Genomic DNA, 23,060 nt, shown 5'->3' with positions numbered 1-23,060 from the left:
AATTTATTACGCCATTATTCAATCAATTAATTAGGTAAGGAGCTCCTTGTACAAAAATCATTATACGGATTTAGGATAAAACTATTGTATCCCAATTAATTACATAAATCATTACTACTTTGTACAAAATGCATACACAATCATGTTGAAAAATCATTTAGTATTTTACATCTGATCTTGCAGCTATTTTACATATTTATATTTTATACATAATCAGATATCAAATCGATAAAATTCTTCTTTACATTTTAAATTCTTTTAAAAACTTATACCTAGAGATATCATGCATAAAAATTGAGACCATTTTCGGTGGGGTTGAGATTTAAAGCCTGCTTTAAATACCACAAAAACCGTGACGCCATTAAAAATATAATAAAATAATAAACTTTAACAAATCACCAAATGTTCACCAACCATATTATTCAATTCAATACCAGTGTTTTAATCTGTGACAAAATAAGCCTTTTTTGTTTTTACCCACTAAATTACATACTTTTATTAATAAAGAAAACTTTTTAATTAACCAATATTTTAGTACCACAGTAACCTACATAAAACCCCTGATTCCTGGACTTTTTATGGCGAAAAAATCATTGAATCTGGTACCTGTACAAACCTAATTAAATTTGACTTCATCGACATTGAAAAGGAAGTGAAATTAGAATCAGCAAATTAATTAAAATCTGGTAAAATCAGTCAAATACATAACCCTATTGATGTTTAGTGTTGGATAGCAAAACTCATTGGTCGGGCTCCAAGGAGTTTTAGAAAACAAGATGTTAAAATAAAAAAAGCTACTAAATAATCAAAAGAGTTATGTTTGAACTAAATCAACGAGGTTACTCATTAAGATAAATCAACACGATAGTTTAGTATTTATTACAACAATTGTTTTTATCACAAAAGGTGCATGCATAATCAAAACAAAACGATAAGTTCGCTTTTGCAAAAGAAGCAATGATTGTAATAATCGTAAAGATAGAAAAGGCAGAAGAAAGAAGTGAGAAGAAGATAGAAGAAAGGAATGCTGATGAAGTCAAACTCAAATAACCAACTAAAGAAATATCTGAACTTTTGTCCATACCAACCTGTGGTACTAAAAATAGTTACACTACAAAGTCTTTCTAAATTATTTTTGTTCTAACTGAGCCTGGGTTTTAGCGCTGTGTCTAAGGAATACATAAAAACATTATTCAAATTATAATAATTATAGTTTCATCATGATTATGGTGGCAATATATTTCAGCGCCTGACTGTGTAAAAATACGTAAATCCTAATTCTAAATTTCTCTAAATCTGCTTAAATCCATCGCTGGTATGACGGAACTGTCGCACGGAACTGGCTCGTTTCTGGAAAATAAATAATTTCGTACTTACCATTTTTCTAAAAATAATTATTGGACCTATACAGTCACAGCATATCAGACTTTACGCACCTATGACTAATAACTACCTAAGTACGTGCCACACTAACCCTAGGCGCAAACCACCGTTTTTTAGTTGGCCGATAGTTGGGTCGGGCTGTTAATCAGTATGGAGATGTATGAAAGTGCGCACTTTACACCGATGTCCTATCGCCCGATTCTTCATACAATTTAGAATCGGGCCCAAATATCGGCCAACTAAAAGTCGGTGGTTTGCGCCTGGGCTTAATTTGATGCCGTCGCAGTCCGTACAAACGTTTCAATTGAATTAATTATGAAAATATAATCGTCTTTGTTAAACTAAAAGTTAAAAAACGTTCATCTCTTAAATTCCGATCGCTAGCATCAAGTTATTATAATGTTTGTGCGATTTCTTTTTATCAAAGCCGTATGTACTTACCCTGGAAGATCGGCTCTGATGAAGGCATTCGGTGGTTGCGCGAGGAGTTCGATGCCGTCGCGGTTATCACAAATGATCCTCGCCAGAGTCACCTTCTTTATCTCTGCCAGTTGGTCTGAAACAGATCAACTTAATTTAAGAAAGAGAGAAAAAATATTTAATTGGTACTAAAATAGAATGATACAAATTAACATAAAGAGCAAAAATAATAAAATTGTTGTACCAAATTGGTATCTACAGACACCATGAGAGAGGGACGCGTGGCGCCCAGTGAACGTTACAACTCACAACATAACAAAAATAAAGAAAAGAGAAGAAAATAAGTAGAAACAACCAGACATACTTTTCCAAGTCAGATTCCCTCATAGATTTTGAAGAAAGGAACCATTTTATAAGTAACTTTTTCTCTAAAGGAGTTTCAATCATTTTATTTTTATTTTATGTTAGGAAAACAAACAACTTTTTATAACACACAGAGTTAAATCAAACTTCACTTTTGCCAAAAGAGTTTACAAAAAGAAAATACATTTTTAGATGCAGTTAAATCATGATGAGTATTAATCATGAGACCAAAGTATCAGAAAATAAAACCCGGTCTGTGAGCACGTAGAATTTTGTCCAAAGTGACTATGCGACGGGCGCCCGCAGTGAGTGTGCGAGCGCGACAGCAACATAATTACGCGCGAGCGATAAGGATGGGTAACTTGAGGTCATTGGACAAAATTCTACGTGCTCACAGACCAGACTATAGCTATGATCTCAACAATATGCAGAACTTACATGGACTAAAAGCCCCAGGGTTGACATCAGGTCCGTTTTCGTAGAAGTACCTGTCCCCTCTCTTGATCTTTGAGAACTGGTCGGCCAGGATGTTCGAGAAGGTGACACCCACCACTCCGCCGCCGACGGCTTCTTCTAGAAGACCGCCTACCCACAGATCGATGTCATCGGGGCTTTGGTAGACTGATCCTAGACGTTGGGCAGTCTGGAACCATGAGGAGCAAATGTTATCGCGCGTGCAACTGTACCAAAATACCAGAAAATCAAATAAAGAAGAAAGGACGAAAGTCGTATAGAATCAACTTTGCATAATACTTGCATCAGTATACCAGAATCAGCACTCCCTTCGTTGATAGAACAAGAGAAGAGGTCAGATGGGCCAGATAACAAGGGTCATCTAAATACCACTTGCTATTTATTAATGCGTCTAAAGATGATTACTCTAAGGATAAGAAAGTTATTACCAAAAGAGTGCTGAAACGCCAAAAGTCCTGTGTGACCGGTCCTGTTCAATACCTTCTAAATACTTAGAGGCTTACGTCCTGCGTGATGGTTGAAGCCCACAAGGCCTCCAAGGATTTCTTCAACGATCGGTCCTGTGCTGCCTGCGACCTTTACTAGATCGTCGAATGCTCTTCAAATGTCGTTGAATGTGAACTGATGAAGGCCTTCTCCAAATATTTCCACAACGACTGGTCCTGTGCTGCCCGTGACTATTGCTAGATCGTCGGTCCACTAAGTAAGAAGTTCACGCCCAATGTAAGATAATTATATTAAATAATTATCTTACATTGGGCGTGAACTGGTTGAAGTCCACAATAGGGTCTAGACCCACGAGTCTTCGGTAGGCGTTGTAGGGCCGCACGCCGTAGTCGCGCCCGCGCTGGATGTTGATGGACGGTATACAACACATGCCTTCCCCACAGCATCTAGCTAAAGGGTTCCTCCTCTAGTTCAAGGAAAAATATAAATACTGGGCAATTGTCTTACGTTGGGCGTGAACTGGTTGGAGCCCACAAGGCCTCCTCTAAGGATTTCTTCAACGATCGGTCCTGCGCTGCCCGCGACCTTTACTAGATCGTCAGTCCACCGAGTGCGAGGCGTGCCTATATTGAGTGTGGACGGTATACAACACACGCCTTCCCCTCAGCATCTAGCTAAAAAGTTTCTTCTCTTGTTCAGGGAAATCTCATCCAAAAATTTCCACAAAACACCGGTCCTGCGCTGCATGCGAACTTTACTACATTGTCGGTCCACTAAGTGGGACATTAAGTAATTATCTTACATTGGGCGTGAACTGGTTGAAGTCCACAATGGGGTCCAGGCCCACGAGCCGTCGGTAGGCGTTGTAGGGCCGCACGCCGTAGTCGCGCCCGCGTTGGATGTTGATGGACGCCAGGTCCAGCCCGAACGGGTTGCCGCCGTGGAACAGGTAACGGGTTAACTGGGGAAATATTTTTTTTGTGGTAGAGGACTTTCAAAATGGTATGGTATAGAGCAGCGGTTCCCAAACTTGTTTTGTCTACTGCCCACTTTGAGAATAAATTCTTTTTAGCGCCCCCATTTGTAGCCGAGAGTCGAGTGCTCAGTCGGTGTCTAAGAGACCTCCTAGTAAATGACGCCTCCCAAGCCTCTACACAACGTCCTGATTTTTTTTCTGGGTCTCTTACCGCCCCCCTTTNGCCTCCCAAGCCTCTACACAACGTCCTGATTTTTTTCTGGGTCTCTTACCGCCCCCCTTTAAACCTGCAGCGCCCACAAGGGGGCGTTATCGCCCACTTTGGGAAAGACTGGTATAGAGTATGTATATGCTGTGCAATCTCACGAACCAACTTATTTCTCTCTCACTTTGTAAAACAAGCGTAAGATACGAAAGGATTAATTCGAGTGGTCAAATACAATATTGTTTTGTTTGAGAGTTTTGGGACCAACATTGAAATCTCAAAATATAAATTGAATCACTTCTCCATAGGCAAAGGTAACAGCAATGTCATCAAGTTAACAAGTAACCACATCGTGAACTTAGATGACAAGAGATGCTAATTGGCTAAAAAAATACTATTCTCTACTTTGGAAATTAACTGTAGTAACAAAACTCCTAAGAAGATAAATTATCCTTAATAAAAGAACCACTTACTCCTTCAGTAACAAATGGGTCCACGGACTGCATGGGCTGCCAGCTCAGACCAGCTATGAGGCGGTCAAAGAACGGCTTCAGACGCATGCGGGCAGGTTGGAACATCACCTCGGGGATCGAGATCGATTCGTAGATGGTGCCTGTGCTGGTGCTAGGAATCCTGAGAAATTTAATTCAAAATCATCATCATCATCATCATTTCAGCTATAGGACGTCGACTGCTGAACATTTCTACAATGGCCGGTTGGTGGTGGTAATTCACAATTCAAAATAGGCTAATTGGAATGCAGTAAATAGCGGTTCTAAAGATGATAAAATTTCAGCCCATACTGCCCTAATTGTTTTGGAAATTAATACTCAGAAATAGGCCTTAAAGAAGTAGGTAATAATGATAAATCTTCTTTAACAATTCAAAAATCTGATACTTTGTTTCAAGGGCGTGTTGTGCAAAAGAACAATTAAACAGCACCTAACTGACAAACTAAGGTACACCTGTGTAGACGCAATAGAAGAAGGATACTCACATAATCTTCCCATCGACGACGGAATGGCCGAACCTCATGGCAGCAGTAGCGAATTCAGCCGATAGCGCTGGGTTCACGTGAGGGTCGTACAATGAGGAGTAGCCTGGAGACGGGAGCAGACCAAACGCTTGGACTGCTTGAGGACCTGGTAAGAAGAAAGTAGTTATAAACAAAATTGAATATTGAATCTTTTATGAAAAACACCAAACTAAAATCGAGAGCAGTGAATCCAATAAAGATAACTGACAACCTTGGAAAGTAACCACTGCACCTTCTGTATAGTCAGTTAGAAGATCAAGCGAATATGGTGCAGATTCTGCGAAAATCTAGCCTATCTATAACTGTGAGTGATATGATCTGGTTGCCGTATTACAGTCTTTCCCAAAGTGGGCGATAACGCCCCCTTGTGGGCGCTGCAGGATTAAAGGGGGGTGGTAAGAAACCCAGAAAAAAAAACGGGACGTTGTGTAGAAGCTTGGGAGGCGTCATCTACTAGGAGGACTCTTAGACATCGACTGAGCTCGACTCTTGACTACAAAAATAGAGGGCGCTAAAAAATAATTTATTCTCAAAGTGGGCAGTAGACTAAATAAGTTTGGGAACCGCTGCCGTATTACCTGGGAAAAAGGGACTGTTAAGCAATTCTTACCTAACAGTAAAGGCAGCCATTCGCTATAGATGATGTTCTGGAACTCTGCCTGCGCGATTCTTCTGGCTTCCATGAAGATGCGTTCTTCATCCCACATGGGGTTGAGGCGGGCAAGCGCTCGAGCTATCCTGTTGTGCTCCCGGGTCCAGAGGGTATGTAGAACCGTGAGCGATATGATCTGGTTGCCGTGGTTGTCGCCTGGGGAAATGGAGAAAGATTTACCCTGATAAACATTTTACTGCAGTCAAATTCTTACATTTACCTACAAAAGATGCCGCAATGTTAAAAAATGGATTATGATATAAGCATACGTAGGTAAGTCGTTCAATAGACGTAGAAAACTTTTGGATTCACTTTTGGTATACTCGTAGATTGAGAAAATAATTAGTATTAGACACTTTCAAAAACGGCTTAAACTGTTTAATAAAAGGTTTAATATTCACGTAAGCACAATAATTTAAAACCTTCATGAATTACCTACTATATTACTAAATACATTTTTGTATGTATTCGTCCAAGATTTTAATACATAAACTACCTATGCATTTTTTTTGTTTCCAATATAACCAAAGGCACAATCACATTTCTTCCACCAACACATACTTACCAGACTCGAAGCAAGCCGCTCCCTCCTTCAGCGTGAGGCACTCTTTCCTCTCGGTCAACGGAGGTAACTCTCGACCATAGTCATTGAACGTCTTCAGGAGCCCTCCAGAGCCGCGGAGTATCGCCAGCCTCTCATCAGAGCTCCCGTATATGTGCGACAAGTCGGGAAAGTGGGTGACGCCATTCATCTGTGGAAACCACAAGTCGCTTTTGATCCCACACCCACCTTTATGTCAATTTTCATCAGCCCCCCATAGATTGACCCAACAGCTTAACATGTTTTCCGCATCAGGAAACTTTTCTGTTTGAAGAAGTCCATGTACTTTTTTATTTAAAACTAGCTGACCCGGCGAACTTTGTTGCGCCTTAATGGCAATAAATAAGCAGACTTTTTTTATTTCGAACGGGATAAAAAGTATCCTATGTCCTTCTCCTGGCTCTAAACTATCTCCCTGACAATTTTCAGCTAAATCGGTTCAGCCGTTCTTGAGTTATAAGTGAAGTAACTAACACGACTTTCTTTTATATAGGGGAGACTGGGGCTGGTCCTAACAAATTTTGATTTGAGCGTAATATTTTCTAAACTGCTTTAGCAAGAAACATGGTTTTTTGGTACGTGATGTCAAATTTAATGAGCTTTACGTAAAGTACAACAAAATGTATATAATAATTACCATATCTGAGAAAAATCGAGTTTTGCCAAACAAGTCACTTGTTAGATCTTACCCCCGGTTTGGGGTTGGTTTTAACATCGCTGGGGAAAGTTTTAACAGCGGGGGTAAGAAATGATTTATAGTTGGGAATGGGATTTTGGCTAAGATAACCAACAAAATAATAATCAATGTTTATTAGAAACACTAATAAAATTAAATGCGCTTCCTTACCGTTCATAAAATAAACAGAAAACTTAAATTTTATTAGTTAAATAAACTGACTCACTCAATCAGCGTTACTCAAATCAAAGAACAAAAAATAATTTTTGATCATCAAATGATCATTGAAATTCGGCTCCTTACCGTTTAAACATGTGTAATAAACTTAAAACTTACTAAATCTATCTTTATCAAATAAAATAACAAAAAAAATACTCCTCTAATAAATCAACATACAACTTTGGTTATAAAAGTCAGTCTTACTCAATGTTCGAGGCAAATATTAACGCGTTAGAACCTACCCCGTGCATTTTGTTAAAACCAACCCCACGACCTCATTTTGCACAAAATTATTGTTTTTCTTTTACCGGTTATATTTTCGATTAAAACTTTGAAATTAATGAAAAATACAATAAATTCGGATTTATGCAATACCAAAGCCAATTTTCTACGATACATATTTAAAGAGTAATGCAAAAAATTAAACACGTAAAAAAGTTCATTTTCCTGTGAAATTGGAGGCGTCTGACGCAACCTGCTCCCGTGACGCTTGGCCGGCAACTGACAGGTCGAGACACGTTCGCGCTTATTCGTAGGCACAAAGTGCGTTGGAATTAGCGTGGTAAGTCGAATAGGTTCTATGTAATTACGCTGTTAGTATTTACCCCTGTTAAAACCAGCCCCAGTCTCCCCTAACTATATATAGATAGCGAGATCATTATTCAGGGGTTTTTCTACTAAAAGATTTACTATAAGTAAAAACTAATAATTTAATAGCTAACTTGGTGATTTAATAAGACAAGTTTATTGAGAGACTTTGAAACCTCTGTTATTCTTATCGTATGTCATCTACAATCACTAGGACAAAATCAATGCCTATCAAGATCACTTAAAGACTGCACTGCATCTAGAATTTCCTGAGAGCAAAACATCAGCTAAAATTCTAGCCCCACCTGCTTAGCGTAACCAACGGAGCAGTCGCTCGACGGCGCCAATTGCGTTCGGACCATGTTCAGGCACTGGTGACAGAACTGGCCGTAGAAGTCGTCTTTTAGATGAAAGCCTACCATCATCACTTAAAGACCTCATAGCACTGCATCTAGAATTCTACCCACCTGCTTAGCATAACCAACGGAGCAGTCGCTAGCTGACGCTAGCTGCGTGCGGACCATGTTCAGGCACTGCTAGTAGCGGAACTGTCCTTAGAAGTCGACTTTAATATCATCATCATTTCAGAATCTGAGAGCAAAACATCAGCTTAAATTCCAGCCCCACCTGCTTAGCATAACCAACGGAGCAGTCGCTCGACGGCGCCAATTGCGTTCGGACCATGTACAGGCACTGGTGACGGAACTGGCTGTAGAAGTCATCTTTATATTCAAAACCTTNGTTACAGATAAAGCACCGAGGCAAAACTGTAGCAGATACCCAACAACTCGATTGTGTCCAAAAAAAAATTTTTGCTATAAAAGAATCTATTAAATTCCCAACAGAAAAACAATACACAATACGATTGTGTCAAAAAAAAATTCTAAAAACTAAACTCATAAGTTAGTTACTAAAGTAAAGAACCTACCTACCCAGAACAAAGAAAATCCTAAGTCCTACGACTGAGAACCTTGGCATAACTATAATTTCAAAAAAAAAAAAAAACTTCCATTAAAAGAAGGTAGCATAATAAAACCATTTTTGAAAAAAAAACTATGTGGCAAAAATATTTTCCAAAAGTTATATGAAAATTATTAATATTAATTATTAAACTACACCAAAGCTATACAAGAAGAATGGCACTTTACTAAAATTAATAACTTTTAATTGTTATCAAAACCATAATAATAAACAATTAAGTTATTCCCGTATAAAAATTAACAAGTTAGCAAGTGTACCCACAAACAACTCACTAGCCAGTAATAACATTATGACATTAAGTACCAAACATGAAGATACACTGCAGTATAATGCCTAAATAACTAATAGGAATATCTGCCTTAAGTTATAAAAATTAAGCCAAAAACTAATAAAAGTTATAATTATTATGCTATGTCATTCAAAATAATGTGTACTAGGTAACATGAAATAAAAGTTTATATGTCATAGTGACACAAAAGCAAATTGTTACCTAAGTACATAAACAACGTTAAAGATTTTAGTTAGCATTTTGTAACAAAATATCTGGGTAGGTACTTTAAAATACATTATGTACTTACTGTTGAGGCGTTCAGCCTCCTTGCTCCAATCTGTGCGCGGCGCGGCGTTTTATTTTTTAATTATTTAGGACTTCTTTTGTTTCTCTCTCTTGCTTTTGTCATCGTACTGAACTGTCATGATTTTCAATATATTTGTAAAACCGTAAAAGAAAGTGTTTTAATTAAATGGCACCATGTTCTACGAAACATAATTTGGTGGCCCATGAGGGGAAAAATCGAGACATCAAGTAATTTCATCAAAATATCAAGAAAAATCCGACGAAAGGAATTTGTTCAACGGTCGAATTTCATCATCATGCTAACTAACTAGTATGCAAAGGGAATTTCCACAAGAAGTCTGAGGTTGTCCAAGGATCTATGGAGGTAACGAGCATCGTCTGGCCGGGCCAGTGACGTCACAGGAGCATCACACCGCAGCGCAGATCAGATAGCTAAGTGCCCCATCCGCAACTTCCAATCTATAACATTCCAATACAATTTCTCGTTCAATATCGACAAATATCGTCAATCCAGTTTCAATCCACATTCTAACATACATTTCCTAAAGATTATTATATTTTTTTGACAATAGTAAACCTTTTCGAGTGAATATTTCACATTTTAATATTTCATTCCAATATTTGCAATACAAAGTGCATTAATTTCCAGTGTTTAATAACTGTTTTTAAGAGACAGCTAAGTCTTGCAATATCAGTAATTAGTGCCTATTTTCACGCATTTCGCTGAACATTCCAGGGTTACTTCGCTGCGCGGCACAGCTGTATTCCACCTGCATTGTCGAAGTATCCGAGTACCACCGGCTGCTGTGCTGTCGCGACCGGTTTCCTGGTTTGCAGTCAAAGCGAGGAACGTGAGCTTATCATTTTTCATTACATACTTTTTATTTTAATTGGAGTAATTTCACTTCGCGAATCTCACAATAATAAGTAAATATGGCCAGCTTAAAGGAATTGTATATTAAACGTAGCTCAATCAAAGGCCAAATAACTAAATTTAAAAATTTCTTGCTACAAATTAGCACTAAAGAGTCATTAACTAGTTTGGAAATATCCGAATTGAGTCTTAGAATCGCAAAATGTGAGTCATTATCGACAAAATTTGATGATTTGCAAAGTGAGATCGAGGTTTTAAATTCTGAAAACTTGTCTTTGGAATTAAATGAGCGGGAAAGCATTGAGAGCGGCATTATTACAAACATGGCCACTGCAAAGGGGCTCATTGAGCGCCAAGCTCAAATAGCTAAAGATTGTAGGCGTAATTCTGTCACTGCTAACGACACTCAATGCTCCTCCGGTCATCATGATTTTGGTATTAAGCTACCTCAGATACAGATTGCCAAGTTTGACGGTGCATATTTTAAATGGCTTGAATTTCGAGACACGTTCGAAAGCTTGATTCATAAAAACGATCGATTACAAAATATTCAAAAATTTCATTATCTTTTATCCTATTTGGAAGGCGATGCAGCTAGGATAATGTCTAATNAATGAGGGCTATCGTTTTTATACTTAACAGTTGGCACCCCTGGCGATTGACAGGACCTTACTCTACAGTTGCGCCATCTTAATGAGTGCAAATGCGATAGTCCTCCTACCACTTTAGCGCTCACAAGTTGGCGCCACTGTCTTCGCTACTAGCAAGTGACAGGACCTTACTCTACAGTGGCGCTAACTGGTGAGCGCTAAAACGATAGCCCTCATTGTCTTACGTTGGGCGTGAACTGGTTGAAGTCCACAATAGGCTCCAAGCCCACGAGTCTTCGGTAGGCGTTGTAGGGCCGCACGCCGTAGTCGCGCCCGCGTTGGATGTTGATGGACGCCAGGTCCAGCCCGAACGGGTTGCCGCCGTGGAACAGGTAACGGGTTAACTGGGGAAATATTTTTTTTGTGGTAGAGGACTTTCAAAATGGTATGGTATAGAGCAGCGGTTCCCAAACTTGTTTTGTCTACTGCCCACTTTGAGAATAAATTCTTTTTAGCGCCCCCATTTGTAGCCGAGAGTCGAGTGCTCAGTCGGTGTCTAAGAGACCTCCTAGTAAATGACGCCTCCCAAGCCTCTACACAACGTCCTGATTTTTTTTCTGGGTCTCTTACCGCCCCCCTTTAAGCCTGCAGCGCCCACAAGGGGGCGTTATCGCCCACTTTGGGAAAGACTGGTATAGAGTATGTATGCTGTGCAATCTCACGAACCAACTTATTTCTCTCTCACTTTGTAAAACAAGCGTAAGATAAGAAAGGATTAATTCGGGTGGTCAAATACAATATTGTTTTGTTTGAGAGTTTTGGGACCAACATTGAAATCTCAAAATATAAATTGGATCACCTTCTCCATAAGCAAAGACCAAGTTCAAGTTCAAGATCAAGTTAACAAGTGACCATACGGTGAGCTTAGATGACAAGAGATGCTGACTGACTAAAAACAAAAATTCTATGCTTTGGTGACTGTTTTGACAAAAGTCCTAAGAAGATTATTATCCTTAATAAAAGAACCACTTACTCCTTCAGTAACAAATGGGTCCACGGACTGCATGGGCTGCCAGCTCAGACCAGCTATAAGGCGGTCGAAGAACGGCTTCAGACGCATGCGTGCCGGCTGAAACATCACCTCGGGGATCGAGATCGATTCGTAGATGGTTCCTGTGCTGGTGCTAGGAATCCTGAGAAATGTAATTCAAAATCATCATCAAATACAAAAAAAAGCATCATCATCATCATTTCAGCCATAGGACGTCCAGTGCTGAACATTTTTACAATGGCCGAATAGTGGTGGTAATTCACAATGCAAAATAGGCTAAAATTTAAAATAGACTGCAGTAAATAGCGGTTCTAAAGATGATAAAATTTCAGCCCATACTGCCCTAATTGTTTTGGAAATTAATACTCAGAAATAGGCCTTAAAGAAGTAGGTAATAATGATAAATCTTCTTTAACAATGGGGATGTTGCCTGGGTCAAAAAGCAAGAGTTTTAATTAGTCCGTCCTTTAACTTATCAAAAAATACTCTACACGTATTTTTCACTTTTTCAAACTAATGAAAATTTAAAGAGATAAAGCGCCCCAAAGTTCATAAGAAGAGGCCCGTGACGTCAACGCTTGCTTAAAAATGCCGCACGTTGTGACGTCGTGCGCAACTTCAACGCACCATAACTATGTAATTATTTGTTAGATTTACAAATAAAAATATATGTGTCCAATATTTTTTGATATTAAACATTACGGACTAAAAAAATTTTTTTAGGCAACTAGCCTATTCAAAAATCTGATACTTTGTTTCAGGAGAGTGTTGTGCAAAAGAACAATTAAACAGCACCTAACTGACAAACTAAGGTACACCTGTGTAGACGCTATAGAAGAAGGATGAAACTCACATGATCTTCCCATCGACGACGGAATGGCCGAACCTCATAGCAGCAGTAGCGAATTCAGCCGATAGCGCTGGGTTCACGTGAGGGTCGTACAATGAGGAGTAGCCTGGAGACGGGAGCAGACCAAACGCTTGGACTGCTTGAGGACCTGGTAAGAAAGGAGTTATAAAAAATTGAATATTGCGTCTTTTATGAAAAACACCAAACTAAAATCGAGAGCAGTGAATCCAATAAAGATAACTGACAACCTTGGAAAGAAACCACTGCACCTTCTGTATAGTCAGTAAGATGAACAATCGAATAAAGTGCAGATTCTGCGAACATCCAGCCTCCCCAAGTCGTCTGGCCAGCATCCTCCATTTGCTTCTGGCAAAGAGGTCATTTTCCTATACTGGAGGAGACTATCCAGGGCCCTAACAGACTCACCTAACAGTAAAGGCAGCCATTCGCTATAGATGATGTTCTGGAACTCTGCCTGCGCGATTCTTCTGGCTTCCATGAAGATGCGTTCTTCATCCCACATGGGGTTGAGGCGGGCAAGCGCTCGAGCTATCCTATTGTGCTCACGTGTCCAGAGGGTATGTAGAACCGTGAGCGATATGATCTGGTTGCCGTGGTTGTCCCCTGGGAAATAGGCAAAATTTGTCCTCATATACAATCGCCGTAACGTAAATTACCTTAAATTAATTATCTTAAAATGTGAAACGTGTAAAATCTAATTAATTATCTATGTATACTTGTATAGTTCTACAACCACATTACATTCGTACTAACCAGACTCAAAGCAAGCCGCTCCCTCCTTCAGTGTGAGGCACTCCTTCCTCTCAGTCAGCGGAGGTAACTCCCGACCATAGTCATTGAACGTCTTCAGGAGCCCTCCAGAGCCGCGGAGTATCGCCAGCCTCTCATCAGAGCTCCCGTATATGTGCGACAAGTCGGGAAAGTGGGTGACGCCATTCATCTGTGGAAAACACAAGTCGCTTTTGATCCCACACCCACCTTTATGTCAATTTTCATGAGCCCCCATAGATATTGAATTGACCCAACAACAGCTTAACATGTTTTACGCATCAGGAATCTTTTCTGTTTGAAGAAGTACTTTTTTATTTAAAATAGCGAGAACATTGTTTAGGGGTTTTTCTACTAAAAGATTTACTATAATAAGAAGTAATAATTTAACAGCTAACTTGGTGATTTCATAAGACAAGAGAGGCTTTGAAACCTCTGTTATTCTTATCGTATGTCATCTACAATCACTAGGACAAAATCAATACCTATCAAGTTCACTTAAAGACTGCACTGCATCTAGAATTTCCTGAGAGCAAAACATCAGCTAAAATTCTAGCCCCACCTGCTTAGCATAACCAACGGAGCAGTCGCTCGACGGCGCCAATTGCGTTCGGACCATGTTCAGGCACTGGTGTCGGAACTGGCCGTAGAAGTCGTCTTCGGGAGCGGCGGCGATGGGCGCGCAGGCCCAGTGCTGAAGCTCCGGCGGGAGGAACTGCTCGCCGTCGCCGGAGCAGCAGGAGATGGCGCTGCCGTTGCCTGGTGACGAGAAGTATATGGCAAACACTAAGGGTGGATTGCACCATCTTACTTTAACTTTGATAAACGTCAAAAATCTGTCAAACTCCATACCAAAAGCAACGGTTATTGTCATTGTTACGGTTAAAATAAGGTGGTGCAACTCAGCCTTAACATTTCAATGCTAACCACCTGAGAGAGGCTTGTTTGAGAACTAGGTACNCTAGGTACGGTAAAATATAAGAAAGTTTTTATAGCTATTTTTAAGGGGGATGCACGCGATAAAAAAGTCTTTGCCTAGGCGCAGACCATCTATTTTTAGTCGGCCGATAGTTGGACCCAATTTTTAATTTGTATGAGGAATCGGCCGATACCAAATCGGTGTAGTGTGCGCACTTTCATACCATGTCTATACTGATTAATAGCCTGACCCAACTATCGGCCAACTAAAAGTCGGTGGTCTGCGCCTAGGCTTTTTGTGATCGAAACTCACGCATCAATGTATATTTACTCAGTTCTACTTAAACGTAACCCTGCTGACTACTGCTAATACTAGGAAGAACGGAGTGTGAGTAATCCTAAAGCCTGGTCCGTGAGCACGTAGAATTTTGTCCAATGACCCCAAGCTACCCATCCTTATCGCTCGCGCGTAATTATATTGCTGTCGCGACTGTCCGACGGGCGCCCGCAGTGAGTGTGCGAGCGCCACAGCAACATAATTACGCGTGAGCGATAAGGATTGGTAGCTTGGGGTCATTGGACAAAATTCTACGTGCTCACGGACCAGGCTTTAGAGTTGCTGATTGTGCAAGATCAAGTAACTAGTAGAGTGATCAGGCCCATTTAGAAATAAATTACGCCTTGTAATGCCAGACACTGATTCCATGGACATTATTGGTGTTTCACAAAATATGAATCAACATGAACGGTTCAACGAGTTTTAATAGTTAATGTGCTATTTAAAGATGCAGTACAAGAAAGTGTGTAAGTGCAAAGATTTCCTACTTTCGAATTTACATAACTTACCAACGAGTTATTGAGCCGATGTCTCAAACTGGGCCCATTAATCTCGATCATACGATTTCCTTGTGTAATTTGCAACTTGTAGACTTTTCTTGGAAATTATTTCAAGTAGGTATTTTTGTTTTCTCCTGGCAGTTAGAATTTCTGCCTCTGCTATTTCACAAGGCGATTATTAAATCATACTTATAAGCGATTAGATGTACAAGCAAACGGTTTTATAATCTATCTCGCGTAGTAAAGCATGCCAGTTAACCACAAACGTTTCATCAGAAAATTGCAGCTGTAAGTCGAATTTACGATAGGTCTTAATTTCCATATAATTACGGTACTTAGAAACATGGGACGTCGTTACCAGCCTTTAGTTGTAAATTATGAGGGAAATTTTATTATTTGCCAACATTGAAGACTATTTTGTAAGAAGATATCAATGATCCTTTGATGCTTCATTTGGAAAAAAATTCAAAGCTCTAAAATAAAATGTGTTTTAAATTATAAATTAAGAGCTTAATGAAGATATGACAGGAAATCATGGCTAGCTATTATTTGCTGCCTTGCTCAAAAGAGCTTGTTTAATTTTAACCACAATGGGGAAGCTTTTAGCCTGCATGCTATTTAAAAGCTTGAGCCTTGTTCCTGTGGGGTTTCATATTCAAAGGAACTGCCTTTGAGCTTACCAATAGTAAAGACGACTCCAGAGGTGGTGTCATTTGCGAACTGTCCGTCATGAACATCAAGTCGTGTGTAGGGCTCGGGCCTCGGATGGAGGACGTCCAAAATCAGGGCATTGCCGACGGTGGAAGAGGCGCAGGTTTCTATGGGATTTGATTTGGATTGTCTCGAAGCGCTGGTAGGGCCCAAAAGATAAGGAGACATGTAAAGTGTCCCATAAAGGCTACCTTTTCTTTTTTATTATCTATACTAATATTATAAATGCGAAAGTAACTCTGTGTCTGTCTGTCTCTCTTTCACGCCTAAACCACTTAACCGATTTTGATGAAATTTGGCATAGAGATAGTTTGAGTCCCAGGATAGGACATAGGATAGTTTTCATCCCGGTTTTTGAAACAGGGACGCGCGCGATAATGTTTTTCTGTGACCGACAAAATTCCACGCGGGCGAAGCCGCGGTCGGAAAGCTAGTTTACTATATTTTGACGTTCATAAGTGCCACTTGTGGTCTAAACTGAATAAATATTTTTGATTCCATGGTCAAAAGTAGCTGTAGAGCTTACAGATATTGAAAATGACTCCAGACGTGGTGGCATGTGAGATATATTATATGTACAGTCCGAACTGCGGTTGTATGGAGGGATCGGGTGAGGAGAGTCCATGATCAGGGCGTGTCACACGGTACGGCCCAGGTTCCTGTGGGATTTTGTTCTGAGGCGGTTGTAAAACTTACCAATAGTGAAGACGACTCCAGATGTGGTGTCGTGTGCGATGAACTGTCCGAACTGCATGAACATCAAGTTGTGTGTCGGGATCGGGTCGGGAGCGTCCAGGACCATGGCGTTTCAGACGGTCGGCCCAGGTTCCTATGGGATTCATCATTAGAAGCAGTTACAGAGCTTACCTATTGTGAAGACGACTCCAGACGTGGTGGCGTGTGAGATATAAAGTCTAAACTGCGGTTGTATGGAGGGATCGGGTGAGGAAAGTCCAGGATTACGGCGTTTCAGACGGTATGGCCCAGGTTCCTATGGGATTCATCTTCAGAAGCAGTTATAAAGCTTACCGATAGTGAAGACGACTCCAGAGGTGGTGTCATGTGCAATGAACTGTCCGAACTGCATGAACATCAAGTTGTGTGTTGGACTCGGGTGGGGAGCGTCCAGGATCAAAGCGTTGCTGACTAGTCGCGGGCTGGGCAGCGGGAGGCCGGTGGAAGACGCGCGCATGGCCCAGGTTCCTATAGGATTTAATTAATTCTGAATTACCAGCAGGCTTGAAACAATTGCCATTGCATTGCACTTTATAAAACGACTTTTATATCAAGCTGAGAAGATGTCTGGTAAGATAAAAATGAAGCAGAATGGCCTAATCTAAAGCTTAGAGACGAAACTGCATGGTGTGAACATGGTCTTTTAATGCCACTTAAAATACTCTGCCTGATATCTCTCACATATTTGGCAAGCTCGCGTATCGCATATTTGGTAGGCATAAATGCTTCTTCTTTGTCTTCTTCTCCAGAGGTGTGCTGGATGAGGATAGGAATAATTCAAACGACTGATTTTTTTCTCACGCACCACACACATTTTCCAAAACTAATATCTAAAACTTACCGTCACTGTAGTCTGGAGGCAGCAGCCTCTCATACCCTGAGTGCACGGCCCCCCAGCTTGGGTTTTTAGGGTTGTTGCAATCCCCCCCGATGCTGCGGTAACGGCTGGGTGGATTGGAGCACGTGGGGGGTGGTGGGCAGAATGGACCTGAAGGAGATTTACTTTTCATTATAAGGGTTTATCAAGTAGGCAGCAAGTTTTAATTGACTCAAGAATACGTGTTGCTCACATCCAAATGACATGGAGCGTGTTATGCTCGGATTTTCCCTATATACGTTCAGAAATCAGGAAATCCGACCAAGAACCAAAGTAACATCAACAAATGGAAAATTTAACACACTGCACAACATCAAAAATATTAAACATTTGCATTACTTATCAAAATAATAATAAAATTAACTATATTTTAGATAAGGCTTTACTAATTTACTTACTTAAAATTCATATTTCATTGAAATTGAAGTAGTGGCAAGATGATCACAGGTTAATTATTCTAGAATAAAGTCTTAATTACCATCAGTATGCTCAGTGAATCCCAGCGCCAGTTCATCATCGGACAGCGCCTGGCGCGCCTTCAACTCCTGCGCAGCGAAGAGGTTCAGAAGCCCACCGCGACCCAGTTTGTCTGCTCGCTTGTCGTACGTCATCACTGACTGGAGATGAAGAGATAGGAATGAATATGACACCAATCATTGCTTCAAATATAGGAACAATGCCCTAGTGATATGAGGAGTCAGACAATGGATTATTGCTCGATACGCGTCGCCTTTGTCGTAATGGCTCCAGTGTAGATATACTGTGGATCATTTTAGAATAAGTAAATTGTTTTCAAAATTGACGCAAAAAACAGAGGCGACTTTGATAGCTTGGCTTAATGCAATTAAAATCTAAACATGTATTTTCTTATCAAGAGATAGTAGATGATACTTTAAATCCTATTAAAACAAAACCGGCCAAGTGCGAGTCGGGCTCGCGCACAAAGGGTTCCGTAGCAGCAAATATAACCAAAATTACAGTTAAATCAACCTATCTCAAAAACTATAAGAGATACTTTGATCAAACCAAAAATCGTTGAAAGAGTTAATTAGCATGCATCACCTCTATTTTTTTTAGAATTTTATACCCCGTAGTTATAAAAATAGAGGGGGGGGGACATACTTTTTACGACTTTGAGAGCTGATATCTCAAAAACCGTTCACTTTAAGAAAAATGTTTTTTAGAAAACTTTATATCATTTTAAAAGACCTTTCCATTGATACCCCACACGGGTATGTACATCGAAAAAAAAATTTTCATCCCTCAGTTACATGTATGGGGGGCCCCACCCCCAATTCTTTTTTTTACTATTTAGTGTCATAATTTTGTAGCGGTTCATACAACACATATTCCCATCAAATTTCATCACTGTAGTACTTATAGTTTCCGAGTAAATCGGCTGTGACAGACGGACAGACGGACAGACGGACAGACGGACAGACGGACAGACGGACATGACGAAACTATAAGGGTTCCGTTTTTGCCATTTTGGCTACGGAACCCTAAAAATCGTAAAAAGATAAAAACTACAAGCAGGCTAATTTAAGAAGAGGATAGGCACTAAGTATTATTATTATTTGTGTCCTTCTTACCATGTGGTGCGCAAAACTCGAAGAGGTCTCGTTGACCACCACAGCATGATGCTAAACCAAACCCTCAGCTGTCGCGAGCCAAGCGGCCCGATTCTGTACGGCTAGCACGAAAAACTTTCGAGTTCAAATAAAATAGTTTGCGTACTCGAATCGCCATCAAAAGATTTAGTAAGAAAACTACAACAGCGCCCTTGTGAACGTGTCGTAAAGTGAACTTAGTAGGTATGAGATGTGGTTGGACGAAACTTATTTTGAGAATCAAAATTGTCACGTTATCGTTTAATTCGAAGATTGAGTATCGAATATTATCGAATACGCAAACGATTCGAAGACGAAAGTTGTTCATGCTAGAGGTACTGCTTGCACTGTTGGTGGGCAGTCTTCACATCGAGCTCGTTAATGGACCTCCATTAACGAGCGTATTAACGAGGTAGCCTTGCGTGCTCTCTGCTCGAATTTTGTTGTGGTATCTTCTCTATAATTTGTGTCCTTCTTACCATGTGGTGCGCGAAGCTCGGAGAGGTCTCGTTGACTACTATATCCCCGTGGCGAGCCAGCAGCCCCTCGGGCCTGACTAACCAAGAAGTCAGCTTCTGCTTAGACTGGTGATGAGCAGTCTTCACGCCGGATGGAGGTTGCCTTGCGTGCTTTGTGCTAGGAGTCTGTTGTGGTATCTCCTGTATTTGTGTGCTTCTTACCATGTGGTGCGCGAAGCTCGGAGATGTCTCGTTGACAACTACAGCATGATGCTGAGCCAGCCCCTCGGCCCTGGCCAGCCAAGAAGCCAGCTTCTGTTTGGACTGGTGGTGGGCGGTCTTCACGTCGCGCTCGTTGATGGAGGACGCCTTACGTACTTTGTGCTCGGATTCCGCTGTGGTGTCAAAGTCAATTATTTGAGTTATTTCTTCAAGATATTTTTTTAAACTTTAAAGTTTGTTAGCAAAGAATGGTTTGGATTTTTACCCGACTGCGCCAGAAAGAGGGTTATTTGATTTTGTGAACGTGAAAATCGCTGATCAATCTTGGAATAAAGCTGAAGAAGTAGCTAAATATATAAAAACTATTCACTGTACAGGATTGTAGTAAAAGAAAATTTTCATTACCTACACAGAGATAATAACGTCTTTTTTAATACAGGTATTTGACGGCAATCATTCTTGATGTTAAGTAAAATGCATAGTACATACATAACATAGTACGAAAAGAATAAACAAACTTAAATATTCCAAAACCTCACCAGCATGATGGCTTCCAGTGAAGCAGCAGACGCCAAGCGCCTTGGTCCCTTGGAGATGGCACGCAGGGTTGTGCGAGGCAGGCCTTAGGTGGGCGGGACATTGGACCTTGGGCACACACCGCCCTTGGCGCGGGCAGACTGCGCAAGGAACCTCTGACTTGTGCACATGTGCTGGAATTTGGAGAAAGTTGTAACTCAGTCGTTATTCTTACAGACAAAATCGCAGTTTGTGAAATATTTATTTAACTTTTACATAATTAATTAATCTAATCATCATTACTACTACTACAACATATACAGGGTGGAAACGATAAGTGATCTCACTCGATTATTTCTAAACTATACAAGATATGAAAAAACTAGTTACTGATCCTGAAAGTGCTTCATGAGCTCTATCAAACGGCATTCATAATATGTTACAGAATAAACTGGATCTATCCGAAAATTCAATGTTTCCAGCTTCCATACATTTGGTAAAGTCACATTATTTTAAAAACTACACATGATATCGTAAAACTGATTACTGATTCTAAAAGTGCTTTACAAGTTCTATCCAATGGTATCAATATTAGGTTACAGAATAAACAGGATCTATCAAAAAATTCAATGTTTCCTTCTTCCATACATTTAGTACTACCACAGTCATGACACTCATCTCTTGACAATATTATAGCAAGTAAAGCCTAAAACCAATGTTTACCATGAATAATTTTAAATAAGAATACAATTTACGAGTTTATTTTAAGGGTTAATAAACTCTTATGTGTATTTTTTTCATTGAATAATAATTTAATGAAAAAAAAATACCCTTCTAATATTGTGTGTCTGGCATACATTTAGTATGGAAGCTGGAAACATTGAATTTTCAGATAGATCCTGTTTATTCTGTAACCTATTATTGGTACCGTTTGAAAGAGCTCATGAAGCACTTTCAGGATCAGTAACGAGTTTTTCAATATCTTGAATAGTTTAGAAATAATCGAGTGAGATCACTTAACGTTTCCACCCTGTAGATAGTATTACCGTGATATAATTGAACTACATTACTGAAATAAAATCATTTTGAAAAACAATATTTTCCGAATAAGAAAAAACAAAAACGATCCGTCAGAAAAGAAAAAGTTTTTTTTTTCTTCTCGACGGCCAGTTAGGTACATTAAATAGGCTGCACTTGATTGTAAGTTAATTTTTGTATTTTCATAAAACCATTTAATTTTTAGCTTTTAATTTCACGACACTGGCCAGCTATACTAATACCGACTGACACAATAAGAAAAAAAATATTTTGAGTTTGATCCTATGAATCGCAAATAATGTACGGATTGGTATTCGATAAAAAATTGCCTGAAGCACGAAAAGTTAGAAATATAAGGTGTATGAAGAAATATTATTCAAGGAATAATCGTTATAAATAGGTAGGTACCTGTGTGAATGTTTATAGAACTGATTTTACTTTGACTGATATTGCTCAAGAAAACTATCAGGAGTAAGTAGTAGGCAGTTGTTGATTGATATTTGAATAAAAACATACCTGCAATGAAGTAGGTATGTAACGTAAAATAAATATCATAAAAGCTAGCTTTTGTCAACTTCGCACTAAGTATCTAGCATTTATTTTGTAGTTAGTACCTAAATAAGACAAATTCTACTAATCATCATATTTTCGTGATGTAGGTAGGATGTCAGTTTTTGGAAATTTTATCACTTTTTTTATTTATTGTATGATAAATCTTTCTGAAATAAAACTGGGTACATTACCTCCTTCACTGATGCTGACTCGACCTCGTACATTCCCATGTGCTTCACAAAAGATTACCACCGGGCACACCACCACGAGAGACAAAACACGCAAAATTATTTGTAACGGACTCATTTTTATTATTTAACTATTTAAATCCTATCTATCGTTATTTAAAATTATCTTTTTAACATTATTTCTGCGCACGCGTCCACTAACCCCCGTTGGTTGAGTTGAAAGACCGATTTGACATTAGACAAGTTGAATAAAAGTGTGGTTTACCCTCATTTATTTTTATAAAATTTAGTGACGTGCTTTGAATAGATTATTAATAGAATCAATATCAGTAAAATGAGTTACAAAACGATAACTTAGATTGTATTCATCATCATCATCATCATGATTTCAGCCATAGGACGTCCACTGCTGAATTAGGACTGTGTAAATATTCTGTATCATCGATTTAAATAGTGATCTTATAGTACTGACAGTAATGATCAAAAGTGTAATTTCGTTTAATGGCAATTTTAAAGAAAGTCATCATTATTTATTTATTTATTTTACTTTATTCGGAAAACAAACAGTATTAATTGACTTATTAACTATCTGAATATAAAGTTTTACACCAATCATGACAGACTAATTATTAATAGCAATTTANTC

The 23,060-nt window shown here is 39.5% G+C and overlaps 1 protein-coding gene across 3 annotated transcripts; it reads right to left on the bottom strand.

Annotated features, from left to right (window-relative positions):
• Window positions 1-22,646, bottom strand: LOC114358804 (chorion peroxidase). Of its 3 annotated transcripts, XM_028312851.1 has the most exons (16): window positions 22,418-22,646; window positions 20,660-20,830; window positions 20,121-20,293; window positions 18,309-18,447; window positions 17,795-17,941; window positions 17,248-17,421; window positions 14,315-14,511; window positions 13,738-13,924; window positions 13,390-13,587; window positions 12,967-13,111; window positions 4,742-4,901; window positions 3,989-4,048; window positions 3,395-3,493; window positions 2,605-2,809; window positions 1,825-1,939; window positions 1-1,350 (listed from the first exon to the last, which is right to left on the bottom strand). In XM_028312851.1, the coding sequence occupies exons 1-16, from the start codon at window positions 22,530-22,532 to the stop codon at window positions 1,281-1,283; spliced, it is 2,355 nt and encodes a 784-aa protein (XP_028168652.1). In that variant the 5' UTR covers window positions 22,533-22,646; the 3' UTR covers window positions 1-1,280. The 3 variants fall into 3 exon arrangements, with proteins under 3 accessions (XP_028168652.1, XP_028168651.1, XP_028168650.1); XM_028312850.1 differs by lacking the exons at window positions 3,395-3,493; window positions 3,989-4,048; window positions 4,742-4,901 and adding exons at window positions 11,308-11,466; window positions 12,096-12,255; XM_028312849.1 differs by lacking the exon at window positions 3,395-3,493 and having other exon boundaries at window positions 2-1,350; window positions 3,890-4,048.
• Between the last annotated feature and the right edge of the window lie 414 nt (window positions 22,647-23,060).

The sequence above is a fragment of the Ostrinia furnacalis genome, unplaced genomic scaffold (assembly GCF_004193835.3).
Source record: "Ostrinia furnacalis isolate ACB-3 unplaced genomic scaffold, ASM419383v2 OfSCF4115, whole genome shotgun sequence".
NCBI classification, from domain to species: domain Eukaryota; kingdom Metazoa; phylum Arthropoda; class Insecta; order Lepidoptera; family Crambidae; genus Ostrinia; species Ostrinia furnacalis.
The sequence above is the reverse complement of the archived record's forward strand: the minus strand, read 5'-3'. Positions and strand labels throughout refer to the sequence as shown.

What these genes read in the sequence shown, in the direction of transcription:
- LOC114358804 (XM_028312850.1), bottom strand. Translation starts at nt 22,532, where the DNA reads ATGAGTCCGTTACAAATAATTTTGCGTGTTTTGTCTCTCGTGGTGGTG. An exon ending in AGTCAGCATCAGTGAAGGAG is followed by an intron (nt 20,831 to 22,417) that starts GTAATGTACCCA and finishes TCCAAATTCCAG; the next exon opens with CACATGTGCACAAGTCAGAG. An exon ending in AGCGGCTTGCTTTGAGTCTG is followed by an intron (nt 13,588 to 13,737) that starts GTTAGTACGAAT and finishes CCTATTTCCCAG; the next exon opens with GGGACAACCACGGCAACCAG.